Source organism: Aulonocara stuartgranti (genome assembly GCF_965226115.1).
Source record: "Aulonocara stuartgranti genome assembly, chromosome: 1".
In the NCBI taxonomy this organism is placed as follows: domain Eukaryota; kingdom Metazoa; phylum Chordata; class Actinopteri; order Cichliformes; family Cichlidae; genus Aulonocara; species Aulonocara stuartgranti.
The window spans coordinates 14,378,807-14,396,955 of record NC_138939.1 but is presented as its reverse complement, the minus strand read 5'-3'; the positions used below and the strand labels follow the sequence as shown (position 1 = coordinate 14,396,955).

The 18,149-nt window shown below is 38.8% G+C and overlaps 1 protein-coding gene across 4 annotated transcripts in view; it reads right to left on the bottom strand.

The window, feature by feature from the left end:
- The window catches only part of ush2a (Usher syndrome 2A (autosomal recessive, mild)), a 223,245-nt gene extending 205,522 nt beyond the window's left edge, over positions 1–17,723 (bottom strand). For 2 of the 4 annotated variants that reach the window (XM_082534722.1, XM_082534719.1), the window contains exons 1-5: positions 17,120–17,231; positions 15,826–16,324; positions 15,075–15,289; positions 14,638–14,856; positions 9,641–9,806 (exon numbers count right to left, since the gene is read on the bottom strand). In XM_082534722.1, the coding sequence (XP_082390848.1) occupies positions 9,641–9,806; positions 14,638–14,856; positions 15,075–15,289; positions 15,826–16,299 (1,074 nt within the window). In that variant the 5' untranslated portion in view covers positions 16,300–16,324; positions 17,120–17,231. The other 2 variants (XM_082534720.1, XM_082534721.1) reach the window with 2 other exon arrangements.
- Positions 17,724–18,149: the final 426 nt, after the last annotated feature.

Genomic DNA, 18,149 nt, shown 5'->3' with positions numbered 1-18,149 from the left:
AGGACAAGAGTTCACAATTTTAATATTATTGGTATCTGATTTATCTCACAATTCTTCTTCATCATGCTCAGCTACTACTGAATTTCCCACACGACTTATGACACTGGGACATAAATCTGGTGAACTTCAATCATTCATTTAGCATTTGTTCAGATTAAGGAAGGTTAATTGTCTAAAAGCATTTTTAAAAATCGTTTTCTCTCTTGCAACCCAAATCAACCTACAGACAATGTAAATTCCAAAACAATCCAAGTAAGCCCAGTAAGGCTAAGGTGCTACAGGCCAAAAGGATTAAAAGATAAATAATTGCTATGTATTATTTTCTCTGTAAACATTTACTTTTAATGTCTACATAAAGAATCAGATCCATCAACCCATCCATTCATTTTCTTCTGCTTATCAGGGTTGAGGGGGGTTCGGTGCCATAGGGCTACCATAGGGCGTGAGGTGGGGTACACTTTGGACAGATCGGTAGTATCAGGGCAGAATCAGATCCTTTTTTTGTTGTTGCAACTATTCATTGTTGAAATATGTCCCACCACTCACCATTGCTCACCACAATATGAATCTGTAGGTGTGATGAGCAGTTTTCTCTCTCCATGTGAACAGAGCTTTCTACAAGAATAAAACACACTGAAAGAGATATGGTGGTGAAACTGACAATTCATAAATAAGGCCAACCAACCCAAGCATACACTGTGGATTAATTACTGAATGCCTTTGTGTTCCTAATTAATGTTATTGCACCTTGATAAACAGTGCTTATGTTCTTTGGATCCCAAGATGATGCATTCATGTACAAAATGCCCTAATTTCTATCAATCATAAACAGAAATGCAGCATAAGAAAGCCTCTCCATAGAGGACGCAAATTTAGGCTTTAGCTCTTTAACAAGCTCTTTAAAGAGAGGTTAAAAGGAAAGACTTTGCTTAGAACAAATTCAGTGGGTTTTAAAAGCCACTTCCCCGGATTTCCAAACTCAGCTGACTTTGTTCTTACTTAACGTAAGCTTAGACCATGCAGAGATTGCTGAAAAACATGAAAGCACTCTGAAGCTACAACAGAACCTGTGTCTGAGTAGAAGCAATTAAAAACTGTGTCATCAATATAACAACATTTTATCATATAAAGATAACACTTGCAGACTTCCTAACACAGACGTAACAAGCAACAGCGATAACTCAGTAAACAAAAAACACAATTTATGGTGCACGAGTAACATTTCCAGATTTTGAAAACAAGTGCATTTTCTCAAGATCTCAGTTCCTATAGTAGATCCACCTCAAGACTGACATAATTTATTTGCACAAAAGAGTAAGTAAAAGTAAAGAAAAAAAAAAAGTAAAGAGCTCCATGACTCTAATAATTCATTTAAGTTTGACATTGTGACACAAAAGACCAACCACACCAAATTATTCTTATACACAGATCAGTCAGTGTGAGACTAGTTGTACTGAACTCTTCATCCACAGCTGTAGAGCAGATGCTTTTCTATGGACAACTATCAATTATTAGTATATCCTGCAAAAAGTCACTGAAAGGTGAGTCCAATGATAGACTGACTTTACAGCTATCACTTAACTACACTGAGCCACATCCCCGCTTCCCCCATTTCTCTTCCTCTGTCATTCCCTCCCTCCCCCAGGCAACATTTTCCTCCGCTATTCTCTACATCGTTACCATAATCAGATAAGACAACTACCTAGGGAGCACCAGCATCCCTACAGCACCTTGCTCCTGGCACCCCTGTGTGTGTGTGTGTGTGAATTGCTCCTGGCGCTTGGAAACCCGCATCCCTTTTGACTGTCTTTTTTGGTGTTTTGATCTTTACAAACCGACAGATGACGGGTGTGTGTGTGTGTGTGTGTGTGTGTGTGTGTGTGTGTGCGCGCGCACTATATGTGAATAAGAAAGGTTTCTAAATTACAGAGTTCCTTCATAGGGTAATATCTGTATTGTAGCTGACAGACTGTTACAAATTACCGCTGAATTGTGAGTATGTGTCTGTGTAGCAAGCCAGTAGATAAGTGTATGTGTGTGCAGGAGAACAGGGGTATGCGAATGGTGTTTAAGTGTCAAGTATGATTATGTTATTCTTCTGAATGGTCAAAGCAGATCACATCACCATACCATTAAACAAACGGCAGACTGATTCACAGAGAATTCACAAAAACAAACGCATACAAAGTTTTGAAACACCTTCAAGGGGCACCAACGTAACACACTTTTAGTAAATTACTGTACTCTCCCATGCCTACACTAATATGCAACAAACATATAAAGCATACTGTACAAAGGCATATATGACAACTGTACCCCCAGAGGCAGGCATCCTGTACACACGCTAGCAACCAACTGAGCCATCAGCAAAACTACATTTAGCCAACAACATGTTAGACTGCCAAAGTACTGTTCCATCAACACCAGTCAGCAAGCTTGTAAACTAGACTGTCAAGTCAAATTTTCAGGCTAGACACAATGATTTTCATTTTAAAGCAGTGCACATTATGGATAACGTACTCAGAACTCCTGGTTTCCCAACCATTTAAATGCAAAACGAAGGTGCTATTAATGTACATTCATTAATGTAGTTACATTTGACACTGTTAGCTCACTTTAAAGCACTCATCCACTTTAGTTATTATGGAACTTATTTTACTGTGTTTTGAGAACACATGGTATTAACAAAGAAAATTTTAGATATATCTTTTTAAAAATATGAAAAGCAAGGTCATCAATAAACAAAATTCCAAAACATTTTATTAGCATCTAAAACAATTCTGGGCTTAACAAATGACTCAGATTATTTCATTATAGATTTGAAAAAATAAAATATATTTTAGAATCTGAAAATAAACTGGTATCTGCAGTCTGCTCTCAGTTAGACAATAATTTCAGCACAGCTTCTGCATCCAGTAATCCACCTTCCTCAACTGCACACCAGTTCAATATCCCATTCCCGACTTATTCACCACTACAATAATTATTTATCTTTTATCCAACTACAGTTCTCTTTATTCAATCATCATTTACATATAGCTTGCTCTGAATAAAACTGTAGCAACCTTCATATCAAAAGATGCATATGAGGCACAGTAACTGTTGAGCACAGGATTTTACACTGATTTGTATGAGGGTCAAAACGATTTCTTCAGCACTTCTAGGCATAAATGGTCATATTTTTTTTCTTTTTATCCCATACACCCCAATACTCACCATATGATGAATAAAACCAATTTAGGAAAAGTCATGAAATATGAGATGATGGATTTTCTTTTAACAAAGTTGCATAATTTTTAAATACCAAAGGAGTCCAAGTAACCCCTTTGCCGTTTCTAGTGTTAAATCTTTTATAATTTTATTTGAAACTGGAGACTGGACTTTTGAGTATTATCCTGTTTTATTGTCTAATACTTTAAGCTGTACATGGTCCCCTCCACTTTTATATTTTAAGCCATTTGTGTTTACTTTAGATACAACCTCATTATACCTGCCATGTGCTTCATCATAAAACCCTTTTCAGCATTTTTCGGCGTGCGCTCATTTACAGTAAAATCTAGGCTCGAAGTGCTGAGTTTACATAGAAAGGTGACCACGGTAGATTTTTCTCCATTGTTAACAGTTACTGTATGGTGTCTTATGGCATAGAATTGTGGTTTACACATTTGCCTTCCTGGGAGAAGACACAAATCCTTGGGGGAAACCATCTGAACACTGCCAAGAGATATATGGAGCTGCATATATTAAAGTGTACATTTTAGGAAATCCTCAAGTCTCAGGAAAACATTGTCAGACCATAAACAAAAAAGCATAATGTTCCATTGAAAAACCCATCAGACTTTTGACAAAACATTATCAGACAATATGGTCTTAGAACAAATGGCATCAGACTAAAATGTCTCCGATAAAATGTGTCTGTGAAGGTTCTCAGTCATCCAGGTCATCGTAGTCTAAGGAGCTTGGAAAGAAAAGCGTCTGGACTTCTTTGAGTTGCTTGAAGACGTTTCACCTCTCATCCAAGAAGCTTCTTCAGTTCTAAGGTCAAATGGTGGAGAGTCCCAGATTTAAACCCAGTGGGAGTTTCCCCCCAAAGAGGGACAAAGGACCCCCTGATGATCCTCTACCTAATCACATGAGCCAAGGTGTGAAAGCGGGTGTGGGTCACAATCAGCCCGGGTTTCTGGTGAGGTCATTGTGAAACCTGGCCCCACCCTATCATGTGATTTCCTGAGGTCAGATGGCCCAGGATGTGAGTGGTCGTTAAGGCGTCTGGGAAGGGATCTCCAAACTGGCTTATAGATGGCAGACAGTTGGTGTCGTAAACCACCGCCTCTGTTCAAAGATGGTCGCTCACAGTGGACATAGATGGCTTCTTTCACTCCTCTTTCAAACCATTTGTCCTCTCTGTCCAAAATGTGAACATTGGCATCCTCGAAAGAGTGACCTTTGTCCTTAAGATGCAGATGAACTGCTGAGTCTTGTCCCGTGGAGGTGGCTCTTCTACGTTGTGCCATGCGCTTGTGAAGTGGCTGTTTGGTCTCTCCGATGTAGAGATCTGGGCATTCCTCGCTGCACTGTACAGCATACACCACGTTGTTAAGTTTGTGTTTAGGAGTTTTGTCTTTCGGGTGAACCAGTTTTTGTCTGAGTGTGTTGCTGGGTCTGAAATGCACCGGGATGTCATGCTTGGAGAAAAACTCTCCTGAGTTTCTCTGATACACCAGCTACATAGGGGATGAAAATGTTGTTGCGTCTGTCTTTCTTATCCTCCCTCGCTAGTGTCTGATCTTCTTTTCCGTGCCTCTTTGCTGACTTTATAAACGCCCAATTAGGATAGCCGCATGTTTTAAGTGCTTCCTTTACATGTGTGTGTTCCTTCTTTTTCCCTTCAGGCTTAGAGGGTGTAGGGTGGTGGTGTAGGGTCCTGATTACCCCAAGTTTGTGTTCCAGAGGGTGATGGGAGTCAAAGAGGAGGTACTGGTCCGTGTTTGTGGGCTTCCGGTAAACTTCAATGTTGAGGTTGCCATTCTCTTCAATGTGCACAGCGCAGTCCAGGAAGGGCAAACAGTTGTCCTTTGTGTCTTCCCTGGTGAACTTGATGCTTTTATCCACGGCGTTAATGTGCACAGTGAAAGATTCCACTTCTCGTGTTTTGATTTTGACCCAGGTGTTGTCTACATATCTGTACCAATGGCTGGGTACTCTCCCTTTAAAAGAGGTGACACGGAGGAGCCCATGGCACAGCCATGTTTTTGTCTGTAGAAACCCTCGTTGTATTTGAAATATGTAGTGGTAAGGCAGAGGTCTAACAGTGTGCAAATCTGATCGGGTGTGAAGTTGGTCCTGTCTTCCAAGGAGCCGTCTTCTTGTAGTCGTTTTCTGACAGTGTCCACTGCCTCCGTGGTAGGTATGCAAGTGAAGAGGGAGACTACATCAAAGGACACCATGGTTTCATCTGGGTCCAGGGTAGGTTTCTGGACCTTGTCGGTGAAGTCGGTGTAGTTCTTGATGTGATGTGGGGTGTTCCCCACAAGAGGTGCTAGGATGGTAGCAAGGTGTTTCGAGATGTTGTAAGTGGCTGAGTTTATGCTACTGATTAAAGTGCCTCAGAGAGAAGCTTCCAGCAGGTGACGCTGTTATCAGGTCAGGGCCTGCATCCTTCAAAGGACTGGTCTAAGTAGGCCGGGTAATGCAAAGGAAGGACCTGCGAAGACTAGCTGACTGTTAAATTAGACGGTCTAACCAAGCCTACAATGCACCTCCTGTTGCCTAGCAACCGCGACAGTAGCAGCTACAGCCGTGGACGACCGAAATAGAGAAAGTCTTTATTTTATGCAATTTATTTTACTTTTATTGGAGAAAATTGTGATGTTTCATCAGAGGTGTATGTTAGAACGCCACAGCCATGGCCTGAGTCCCTTTAGCCAACAGTAATGTTAACTTTAGCTAGTAAACTAGTTTTCTAGAGTAGCTCATGAAACTAGTCTCTTTTCATTTTGACGATACAAATATAATAGGTCTTATGTTATATTATATATACTTTTATACATTAAAAAGTTATCAGTGGTGGAATTTAACTCTGTTGTCTCAAATATTACATTTTAGTTCAAATTTAAGGCATTTATTTCTATTTCATATTACTTTATACCTGTATGACTGTCTGAAAGCTTTACTTAGTTATATTAAAGGGCAATATCACAGTAACAGCTAAAAGTAGACTAAAAAGATTTGATCCTTTTGTAGATTTCAAATAAAATGAAATGTAAACTGATGTAGTAAATATTCTTATACTGGATGAAAAGTTCCAATATCATAATTTTCTTAAGATTTTAAAGATATAAGAGCATTAAAACAGGCTGATGTTTTTTGGGTAATAGGGTCTAATAGGAGAGAGGATACAGACACATGACATCCTTATAAAATACTTAGACAACTTCATGACAAGAACTGCAAAAACAACTTTTTGCAATTCTTTTGAATATTTTATTTAAGTCAGCTGCATACGTTTTCCACTAAAACCAACACAATCCCACTTCGTTAAGAACATTTTTTAACTAAATATATTCTGGATACATCAAAGCATTGTCAAAGTTGTCTGTGCTTGCCTTTATTTTTCCTTCTTTCCCCTGTCCTTTCCTGCAGGAAAAACATCAGTGATTCATCACAAATTTATTTTTGTCATTCCCTGAATGAAGCAGTTATATTTTGTGTTGGCGATACCTCTGCAAACAAGAAACAAACATCTAGAATTTCTTTTAAATGATTCCACCATTTTCTAAACTACAGAGAACCGCTATTTGTTCTCATCTTCTCTGAGCTGCTGCTGGCTCCTCTTCCTCATCATCTTCCTCGCATTGCTGAATTTTCCGGCTGTTTCATCAGGGGTGGAAAGCCTCTGTCTCATCACCTCTCACTGGTGGGTTTTTCAGTCTCTCCTGACTCTGAATACTTGCGGAAGGAAATTAACCATGCCACTTAACAACAAAATCAGATAACTTTGTTAAATATCTGTTAACTATCAGATCAAAACACAATTTTCTCTTAGAATTACATGGAAATATTTTATATATCAGAGAGAAAAAAAAAACTAAAAAAGGGGAAACAGGACAGAATCCTATCTTGGGCTTTATAAGAAAGGTAACGGTCTCAGGTTGTATAATATAAGCATGCCAAAAACAGCAGAAACAAAATGAGGACTTATCCATTTACTGTCTGTCTTATTATCAGTTGCTCATTACAAGATGAGAGCTCATGTAACTATGACTTCCGCATGTCATGGTTAAGTCTGTCTGTTTCCTTAACAAAATCCACAGGTCAAAAGTGAACTGTCTGCTCATTTTTTCCCAAAACCTTTAAGTACATTTGGCTTCACATCGCCAAACAGACTCAGCTTGGCCAGAAACTAACTTAACAAACTAACTGACCAACCAACCAAATCATGGAGGACCTAACCCACATTTAGTGGCAATATCAGTAATGTCACATAACTTGGCCGAAAGTGAGTCTTTGTTATACTCACAATTGTTCCGCTGAATATTTGAGGGCGATAAAACTCAGCACTTACTTTTAAAAGTTTATTTCTGGACCTCTTCGTTTGACCATCCACCATTTTTCCCCAAAAATTCCTTCAACCTTGATTTGCAATGAATCCTGGTATAGGGAGGACGAAGCATAGGTGCGACCCATCCTCCAAAACTGAGGAAAGTAGGACGCATTTGTTGGCCACATTTGGATGACACTGGACAGCTTTCATCATTTCACTCTGACATAATCGGTCTTCAAATGTGGCTTTTGAAGGAAGCAGCCCCTGAATTTGGACACAGCCATGTTCTGCCAGTCTCGCACACTGATCACTTGGAAAATAATTTGGCTGGCAGGAAGCTTCTCACTTTTTTCTGAGACTGTGTCGTCTGATGTGGTTTTTCTGAAGCCTTTTAGTCTGATGGCGTTTTTTTCTGAGACCATATCATCTGATGCCATTTTTTGAGCCCTTTTAACCTGATGTCGTTTTGACTGAGACCTTTTAGTCAGAAGCATGGAACCTTTAGTCCAATGCCATTTTTTCTGGGACCTATTTAGTCTGATGCCCTTTTTTTCTGAGACCTTTTAGTCCAATGTCGCTTTTTCTGAGACCTTTTTAATCTGGTGCTGATTTTTCTGAGACCCTTTAGTCTGATGCATTTTTTCTGAGACTATATCGCCTGATGCGTTTTTTTTCCGTTTTTAGTCTGATGCTGTTTTGTCAAAGGTCTGATGGGAGGTTTGATGGGAAAAGTTATGCTTTTTTGTTTATGGTCAGACATCTGAGGCCTTTATCTGATGTCTGAAGATGTTTTCCTGGATTGCCTAAAATGTATGCCAGCTGTACTCAACAGCTAAATTTCAGATCATATTGCTAACAGGATAAATTCTACTAATGCCTGTTAAAATTTGTGTTTTGTTCTGTTTTTACAGAAAAAAAATACAACTTAGGTTGCAAGAATTTAAGGCTTACCATGTTAACCATATTTTCCCCCTACACTAGCCTTAGTGTTATTCAGAGATCCTGAAAGAGAGAGATTGTCCAGTGGAGTAATCTGTAAAATGATACCCTTCAACGGACCAGAAACACTCACATCAACACACATAGGGATCCATTTGGGGCCTCAAAACTCTCTCCACTTCACTACCTGCCATTTTAGTGTGATCAGTGCTAATGAAAGCCTCATTTTGTCCAGACCACCTTGTATTTCTTACTGAATGTTTCCTAAAATTTCTACTTCATATAAAACTTACATCAACTCATAGTGTGGAAAAAAGAAATAAAAATGAATAAAACCAAAGAAACCCAAAGAAAACACACAGTACATATATATGTAAAATATTTAGACAGAAAAAGGCACTGCATTGAGAAACTCACAAGTTCACTTGAATTGTACCGATAGATGCCAAGTTTAGCTGGGAAAAAATATTGATAACTTAATTAGACAAATGTATTTAGTTAAGAATTATCAACCAATACATCAAATTTTATGTACAAAAGCACATGCACTAAAGTACTGCTATCTAAAAAAAATATTAAAAGAATCAACAATTAGAAAAATATTTAAGTAAAATAAAAATGATACAGTTGTATAGGCAAGACTGTACTTTCTTTGTTATATTGTACAAATCACGGAAAAAAGTCCCAAATAACTTAAGTAACTAAAATTCAGCAGCTTTGTTTTTTGTTTGCTTGTTTGCTTTTGTTTTCATTCAGGCCATAGACTTTTGAAATATTGTGTTGAAAGTGTAAGGAAAGCATTTGTGTCTGTGTGTCTGAAGTAATGTGTATGCCCCTGGCCCCAGCAGCTGTTCCAAAACAGATGTTTTCCAGTATAATTACCACCAGCTCACAGAGTGGATGAGAAAAAAATGGACAGAGAATGAAAGAGTAAAACAGACACAGAGGATGACAGAGAAAATCAGATTATAATAAAAAGAGACAATTCCGCTTTCACAGCCCTAAGTACTGCAGCTACAAACAAAACTCATGGTAGAATGATTACAAGCGGGCTGGGTGTAAATATACACGATCAAATTCATGTACCTCTGACAGTGTCCAACCATAGCATCTTTAACACGACTCACCATGGGGATACTTAAACTATGTATTACTCACCTGCAAAACAAGATGTGTCCAGCTCTCCAGTCCTAGTCTGCCCTCTGTTCTAAAGCTGTTCATAGAAGTCTGATTGTTGGACTGACCATATCGCAGAATGAGAGCTTCCCCAGACACGGTCAGAGAAAAAAACAGCCGCTGCTCTGAACTTTTCTCCAGGAGCATCCTGAGAGAAACAAAAAACACACATAAACAATAAACGATTCAATTATGTCTGCATCAGTTGACAGTCCAAAAAGGTTCACATGAATATTTAGCAGTAAGAATTTTAAAGCTTCACCTCAGGAAACAAAGGGAAGAATGGACTCTAACACCCATGAAGCTGAGCAACACTACACACAGTCTCTCATTCTGACATTTTCACATGGAATATCAATATTTTACATGACTGTAAGGTTTCCGCTGCTACGCTGAGGCGCAGACGCACACACTCTCTACGTGTCATATTAACCACCATCACTGACATTTTATGGGAAATCATGGCTTTTATGAACCCAGAGCAGGAAACCCTATAAATCACAGTTAGGTACATGCAAGAGAAAAAGAGCATTTGAATGTATGTCTGTACAAGCACGTAGGTATAAAAGTGAGTCTCTGTGGAGAGAAAGATAGAAAGACAGGCTAAAGAAAACAAATATAAAAAAAAAAACACCAATAGGTAAATTGCTATAAGTACAACACGAGTCAGAAATTATTTCAAGTACTTTTCCTTTAACACACACATAAAAGTGTCTATTAAGGAAGGTATGCAATTATTACTGGCCATACATATTGACCTGAACATCACAGAGTCCAACTTAATTTTATGTGAGCAGCAGTCTGATATTAAGAATGATATATGTGGGGAAAAAAAATACACACATTTCATAAAACCAGTAAAAAATGTTTGCTTCTTTGTTTTAAAGCTATATGCTTACTTAAAATTAAGCAATTTTTAGACTGTCAACCTATTGGTTTATTGGATAACAAGACAATTTTGTAATTTTCTCATTTGACCACCACAGTGAATTTTAATAAAGACAATCCAGATATCTGGAGTGCATATTTTCAGCTTTAATTGAAGGAGTTTTAACAAAAACAAAATACAAATATTTTAAATACATGGCCCCTATTATCAGAGGTAAAATAATTTGACAAGTAACCGACAACCAGTTTTATGTCAATTTCATGTCCACTTCATGTCCACATGACTCATAATTCAATGACAAATTAAACAGATAAAAGTTCTGGAGTGAATTTCTAAGGATGGAACTTGTATTTGGTAGCAATTGACTAAAGCTCTCAATATGAGGTCCAAAGAAAAGTTGAGGTCAGTGTCAATAAGCTGAAAGAAAAAAAAAAAAACACCTAGTGAGAAAAAAATCTCAGACAGATAACATTACATTAGTTTAGGAGTATCTTATCAACTACATGTCAAATGTATAGCTGCCAGTAGAACTGGATCACTGTTCTTTATTGAGGATGTGACTGTTGAAAGAAGTAGCAGCATGAATTCTGAGGTGTGCAGGGCTCAGATTCAGCCAACTGCTGCAAAACCGATTGGACAGCAATTTGTAGTGCAAATGGATAATAAAAGTAGGCATACTGCAAAAGCAAACCAAGAGTTTCTCAAGACATAGAAACACTCTACAATAGCCAAGTTAGTACCACACTTCTAGGATTTTCAAGTACTACAAACAATCCTTATCTTTACAACTTGTCCAGCCCTTTTGTTTGTCTAAAAATGGTTGAATTCCTGAATAGTTATTACAACATTTTGTTGAAGTTGAAAGTTTGAATTTTAATCACATCTTTATTGCTGGACTTAAAATCCACTTTGGTAGTATGCAGAGAGGAGGGAAAAAAAGCATCGCTGTCCAAATACCTATGTACCTAACTGTACATCACAATACTCAACATACACACTGCTACTACTATCACCATAATCTGTTTCTATAAAGCAAAGCCACAGTGTTGTAAAAACCATCGTCTGGAAGAACAGGTGGCTGGGTCTGTTCATTGTTCAGAGGGGAGGGATGTGAAATCACAAAGAGGGGGAGGGACACAGAGAGTGGGGTGAGGAAAGATGGACAGAGGTGAGGATAGAGACCTCCTTTCATCTGGCTTCTTTGATGGCAGCCATGATCATCTCTACTACAAAAGAATGATAGCCAACGACAGCAGCAGAAAGAGAGCAACGAAGAGAGAAAGAGTGAGTGAAGGGGGGGAGATATTACTTCCATTCAGTTGCATTCAGCCATACAGGTGTCATGTTCCACAGACCAAGACAAGACTTGTCTGTCATTTGAATCCTGAGACAGACAACTTCACAAACAAAAATCACAGCGTGAAATTTAAAGGAGAGATTTGATCTCTGAATGATTCTCCATCTGAGTTAAACTTAACAGACACTGACATTTAACTGAACATCCACAGAGTTTGTACAACATGTATGTAGCCTGTCTGGTGTTAGACTAAAGCTCCTTCAGAGCTATCACTAGTGTAAAGATCCTGGTCACACTTATCTTTTTGGTACACTGCTGAATAAGTGAATGCAGTATGTCTGGAAATCTCCAAATATTCTTAACAGCTCACTCAAAATTTCCAAGTAATCCACAAAACAGGAAACTGTCCTTGTTTGTGAAAATGGTGCAAACTGTTCCTGATCATATTAAAAAAACAATATAATGACACTTCACCAGATCATTTTATGTTTCTTGATGAGATAAATTAATATTACAAGTCTTTTGAATACTACTGTAGTTATATAATAAAGTTATGTAAAGCTTTTTATTGCTTTGACATTACCTGAGTGTCAGATGCATTTGAACACTACAAACGTGAGACCGAGCCCATCAACTCAAGGCTGCATTTTCCACTACTAGCATAACATAATTTTGTTAACCTGTGGTTAATGCAGACACTACATTTTTACAGTTAAGATAAGATGGTTTCTCTGCAACTGAAGCTGAATTTAGTTTGATACTTTTATTTTAAGCTGTCCATCCCTAGTCTGACAGTGTAAAAACAGCTCACTGCCAAATCAATTTAGTCCTGCTTTATCAGCTAAATTTTTGAATTTAAACAAAGGCATTATGTAGTTTTTTTTTTAGCTTACTTTCAATTTCTTGACATGCCATGTTGTTCAAATCACCTGCCTTAAGTGTTGCTGTATGTAGGAAGAGATAGGGTTGCGGAGTAAAGCCAGCTGACCTCTTTGAGTGTGGGCAAGCGCCTTGTCTATGTGAGTGTGTGCATGTGTATGTGATTGCAAGCTGATCTGAGAGTGTGTAACTCTGCACCACGCTACCCTTGCCTGGAACATACCAGCACACTCTCATCCACTGTCTCTTACACACAACATGTCTGTGACATGACAGCTAATTGTTTCCTGATGGTTATACTGATCTCACCAGACCTGACCTGCTCCTTGTTATTGGATCGATATCACAGGGCTTTCTCTTTCATGTAAATATTTGTAAATCATATTTAATGTCATACTATCATCATATATATACATTTTGACTAAACTTCACAGTGGTCTAGAAGGAGTGGTTTATATGTCATCGCTACAACAGGATAGTGTAGCACTACTCTGATGCTATATAACAGTATTTGAGACCCAGTACTAATAATTGACTATATTTAAATACATTATCCTCCTAAAACCCGAACTCTTCCACTACATGCATTTTTAATTTTTCTTTGATATTTGGGCATATTGGGGCCTGATGAATGTAAAAACAAAGAATTACCAGATTTTTTTTTTTTTACCTTATTTTTGTTTTTAAGAAAAATAAGAGCCACAAATGAGGGTATTCGTCTAAAATTTTGATAGAACAGTAGCAGTATAATGTCCTCGTAAGTGGATATCAGGCCCTTGTAGAGAAAAATTTAGTATTTTGGTCTAAATAACCCAAAATGTGATGTCCACATACGTGGACGCCAGGTCCTAGGAGGTTGTATAAAATTTTAATATTCATGTGTGTTTCACCCATTCCTAGTATTTTGTCCTGTCTTTCTCCCCTCAACCCCAACCAATCTCGTCAGATGGCTACCCCTCCTTGAGGCTGGTTCTGCTGGAGGTTTCTACCTCTTAAAAGGAGGTTTTTTCTTCCCACTGTAATCAAATGGTTGCTCATAGGGTGTTGTCTGATTGTCTGGGATCTTTACTTTACAATATAAAGTGCTTTGAGGTGGCTGTTGCTGTTATTTGGAACAATCTAAATAAAACCTGAATTGGATCAAATAGATATTCAGTCTTTTTCACCTGTTGCAATCATACAAAGGGAACATCGGGCACAGACCTACCTGTCCTTTTACTGACTTACTGCAATGGTGATGGTGTTTTTCCCAAAACAAATTTCACCATTTAGGTTTTTGTTTTGTTTTTTTTAAATAGGATTTGTCAAGAAAACAGCCACGCCATCTTCTCATGTTCTGCCTCTATTTCATCTGATTGGCTTCTCTTTTTCATGAACTAGCCTTTCCAATTCCTTTTTTCCACCTGATTTAATTGGCTTCTTTGCTGACTGTAAACATGGCTTTCAATCAAACGGAAAACATTTCAATCAAAACCTAATGCATTTTGCTAAATATTTTTTTTGTTTCCAACAACTACCAGAACTGCAGCACTTTACAGAAGGAGGAGAGGGTTTGAAGGGATGATGCAACTGAAAGATTAGCCAAACCTCAAGTAATAGAAAACATATATGATAACACGCACGCACACACACACACACACACACACACACACACACACAATTAAATAGCTGCCATGTACATGCACACACAGCTATCATCTGTCTTTTGCTTCTTATGAGTTAAGAAGTAAACAATCATTGTCTGTCAAGCCATCTAAACATTTTGTACTGCACAACGAACTGTATGATAAGACTAATAATTAATCAATTTTAACAAAAGCAGTACTCAGTGGATGATTCGATTTAAAGAAGGATTCTTATCTCCAATTATGCAATGACAACTGTATTCTTACAGCTTACAAAATTCAGACTCACATTTCCCTAGCAGAGCTTGGTTTTATCCACAATGCCAAGGTGAGGGAACCCATTGCTCCAAGTTTCTGTGAAGGGGGAGTGACCAGGCACCCATCCTGGCCTGGCTGAAACAACAAACTGCTGGATCCACTAGAAATCCCATCGAAACTGTTAGAGGTTCCAGCTTCTCTCTGAGTACCAGGGCGAGTGTCGTTAGTGTCTTCAGTTACACAGATACCCCTGATGGAATGAAGTGCAGGCATGTCAGTATGTTCTCCCTAAGAAACCAAATAACTTGCAGTTATTAGCAAGACACCGATTGTAATGTCATTAACACAATTTAATAAATAAGTCAATTGTTTTATTTTTTTAATTGATTCATTTTGCTTTGCCTTAAAGGTTTTGACAGAAAATAACTAATAAAATACCTGACATTACTCTGAACTTAATGAAGCTACCTGTGTGCAGCCAGCAGCAGCGGAGCATACGGAGGCGTGGAGGATCTATAGGGACACTCTTGGACACAGAAGGCCTGATAACATGTGAGCAGTTCAGCCTGAGAAGAAGGTGACTGACAGTAGCTGCTCCGCTCTGGAAAGCCACAGGTGTAACGAGGCGGCGAGGTCGACACGGGTTTAAAGGCAGCAATGTTCTCCATTCGTGGGAAGTGTCCCTGTGAAAGATTGAGAAAGTCTGATAATCCCTTTAATCCTGGTGTCTTGCCATGTTTTTGTAGCTTTGGGGACTGCAGCCACAAACATTTGGATACAATAATAACTTGTAAGGCCATATACTGTATTTGAATCTACTTCAAAGAAATAATAACAATATCAATCACAATGTAACACAAAAAACTTTGTATAGAAAACTCTTACAATTGCATGTGATGTATTTATCAAGATTAAGACCTTTACAAGCAAAATAATTAAAATATATAGGCATATTATTTGAATTAGTTCAACTGGAAAATGTACTCTTTGCAAATGATGTATCTGAAGATGTTTTGAGATACAAATGTGGAAAAAGCATAGGTTTACATGATGAAATTAATAATGATGTAATAATTTTTTTTCTTCAGATTTATTTTGACTCACTGCAGCAGTGCCTCAACTTACCTGGACAGAACTATTATTAATGGGTTAGGGTAACCCTAGCCTGACTTCTAAACAGCATCTGAATCAGAAATGATAATCTTTAAGCAGCTCTTACCTGTGAAGAAGCAGGTTTTGGACAGAGGCTGAGGAAGAGGAGAGGTAACCAGAAAAGAATATGACGCCACCTCATCCTCATGATGTTCTGCCTTTTCATCTTTTGTTCACTGATGTTCTTCAGGGACAACAGCCACAGAAAGATAGGCCAGAGATTATTTTCCCTCTCCCTTTGTGCAATTTCACCCTCTTTTTCTGCAACTGACAACATCCCAGAGGCATCTGTCTTGTCCTTCCAACTTCTGTGCATATCATTTCTATTTCCCCACTTGCTGTCATTACATAACTTACGAAGTGATTCTCTACCTCCGTTCATTCTCCATTTGTTGTGTCCTATGCCCCATGTTTGCCTTTCCCTTTGCACATTGTCTCCCTTCGCCCCTGCCTCTGTTTTCCAGTCTCCCTTCTCTTCAGTCCATCTCAGGCCTTTCGCTCCACAACATTCCAGAATCAGTTTCTCCGAGGGATCCAGCATCTCAGGTCTGGACTTTGGAACATTCCTGCAGGCAGAGAGATGTTTCTGAATTTGGATTTCTTTTGGAAGAGTTCTAGCAGGATTTGAATAAGTGATGACTGTCATGCTTTCATGCTTTAAGGGTAACAGTAACATTTTTTTTACAGGCCAGTGCTCCTGGGGTGAAGCTATGACTCTTAGCTCTCTGTTACACTGTCCCTCACAGGCACACACATATACACACACACACGCACACAAAAACCGTAACCAAAGCCCTCACATGATAGGTAGGATTTTACAATCTAGAGAGGGAAAAGAGAGAAGGAGAGAAGGAAAGAGAGACCTGGTCAGACCAAAATCCAACATGAGACAAATCTGGGGAGAGTGAAATGCCATGCAGGCTATTCCCTAGCCAAAGCCTACACTATCATGTACAGCTTGATGGAGGCACAGCTCAGCTGATACTGCTACATTGCTTTTTCCTTTTCTTCATTTCCCATTGAATTAAACATGCCCTTTTTCCTCTGGCATTTGGCTCCCAGGTTTTATCCAACCAAACGGGCTTTCACACAAGTTTGTTGGAAATTGAGGCTTAGCGGAAAGCTCTCTTCATTACAATACTTAGCAGCTTCAATTTCGCATTTAGACGCACAAAAAGAGGCCAGCAGTGCAGTCATCTCTAGTGTTAGATTACTTGGTCCAGGCTTCAATCTATACTATCCGTTAGGAGATAGAAAAGCTTACACTTTATCTAAAACCGCCTACAAGACTATGTGCTGCGCAAATTTGTAAACCTATGCAGATAACAGCCTAAAATATGTGGTACGTCTATGAGATTTACCTGTCGTTGCGGACTCCCCGCACAAAGCTCTCTCCCCATCACAAGTGCAGCGCCAACAAACATTCAACCTGTTGCTCTGACATGAGTCGTACAAAACAAGCTACCTGTTCCTCCACACACCTGTCTGTCAGCGGTAACAGACGCCGCTCCAGAAGAAAAAATAGTCCTTTCCAAACATGACTTGAATTATTTTTTGCCTGTTACAGTTCAACAGAAAAAAGCCAAACCAAAAACTGAACTTGACAGAGCTCCGCTTTTGTTTTGTTTTTTCCTCTCTGTCTTACCTCTCTCATTCAGAACATGCGGCGCGCGCTGCTAAGCAGATTACCGCGAGCTGCCATCTGGCCAGCAGCGCCCGAGGCGGCAGGATACCGGGCACAAAGTAACGGCGGTGAAACGTTACACTGTTGTGAACCAAGTAACGGAAACTTGAGAGCCCCGGAGGCGGCATGAGAGCAAACAGTGCGACATATCCGTTTTGCATCTGTTACAGAACACCAAAGATTGTCTTTGACAGCAAGGCATTAATTTGCGATTTAAATAATTACCCCCTGCCTGGTAGTAATGTTTTACCCCCCACCTACGTGGGATGCGTCTGGGTTGCAGACAAGTGGCTCTCACAGGAAAAGAGGAACGCTATCAAGGTCGCTAGGCAACGCTGATTTGCTCCGGCCACTTAAAGAATTGCAGGAAATCATTTATAATCTCATGTCGTTCATATATTATTCATTTATGTACATATTCAACCTATGTGCCAAATCGCTATATAAGTATTTAATGCAGTCTCTCACAAATAAACCAATCAATCAGGAAAATAAACAAGCCATTAAAATCGTATAAATGATTTTGCTAACCATCTCAGTAAACCTTAGTTTAAATATGGATCAGCATTGTTCAGCTTAGTTCCAAGTTTAGTATATCATTATCATTATTATTATTATTATTATTATTATTATTATTATTATTTACTAATAAGCCCTGTAGCGTAGGTCACTTAGCCGGCCCCCCAGTTGAAATAAAGGAAGGAAAT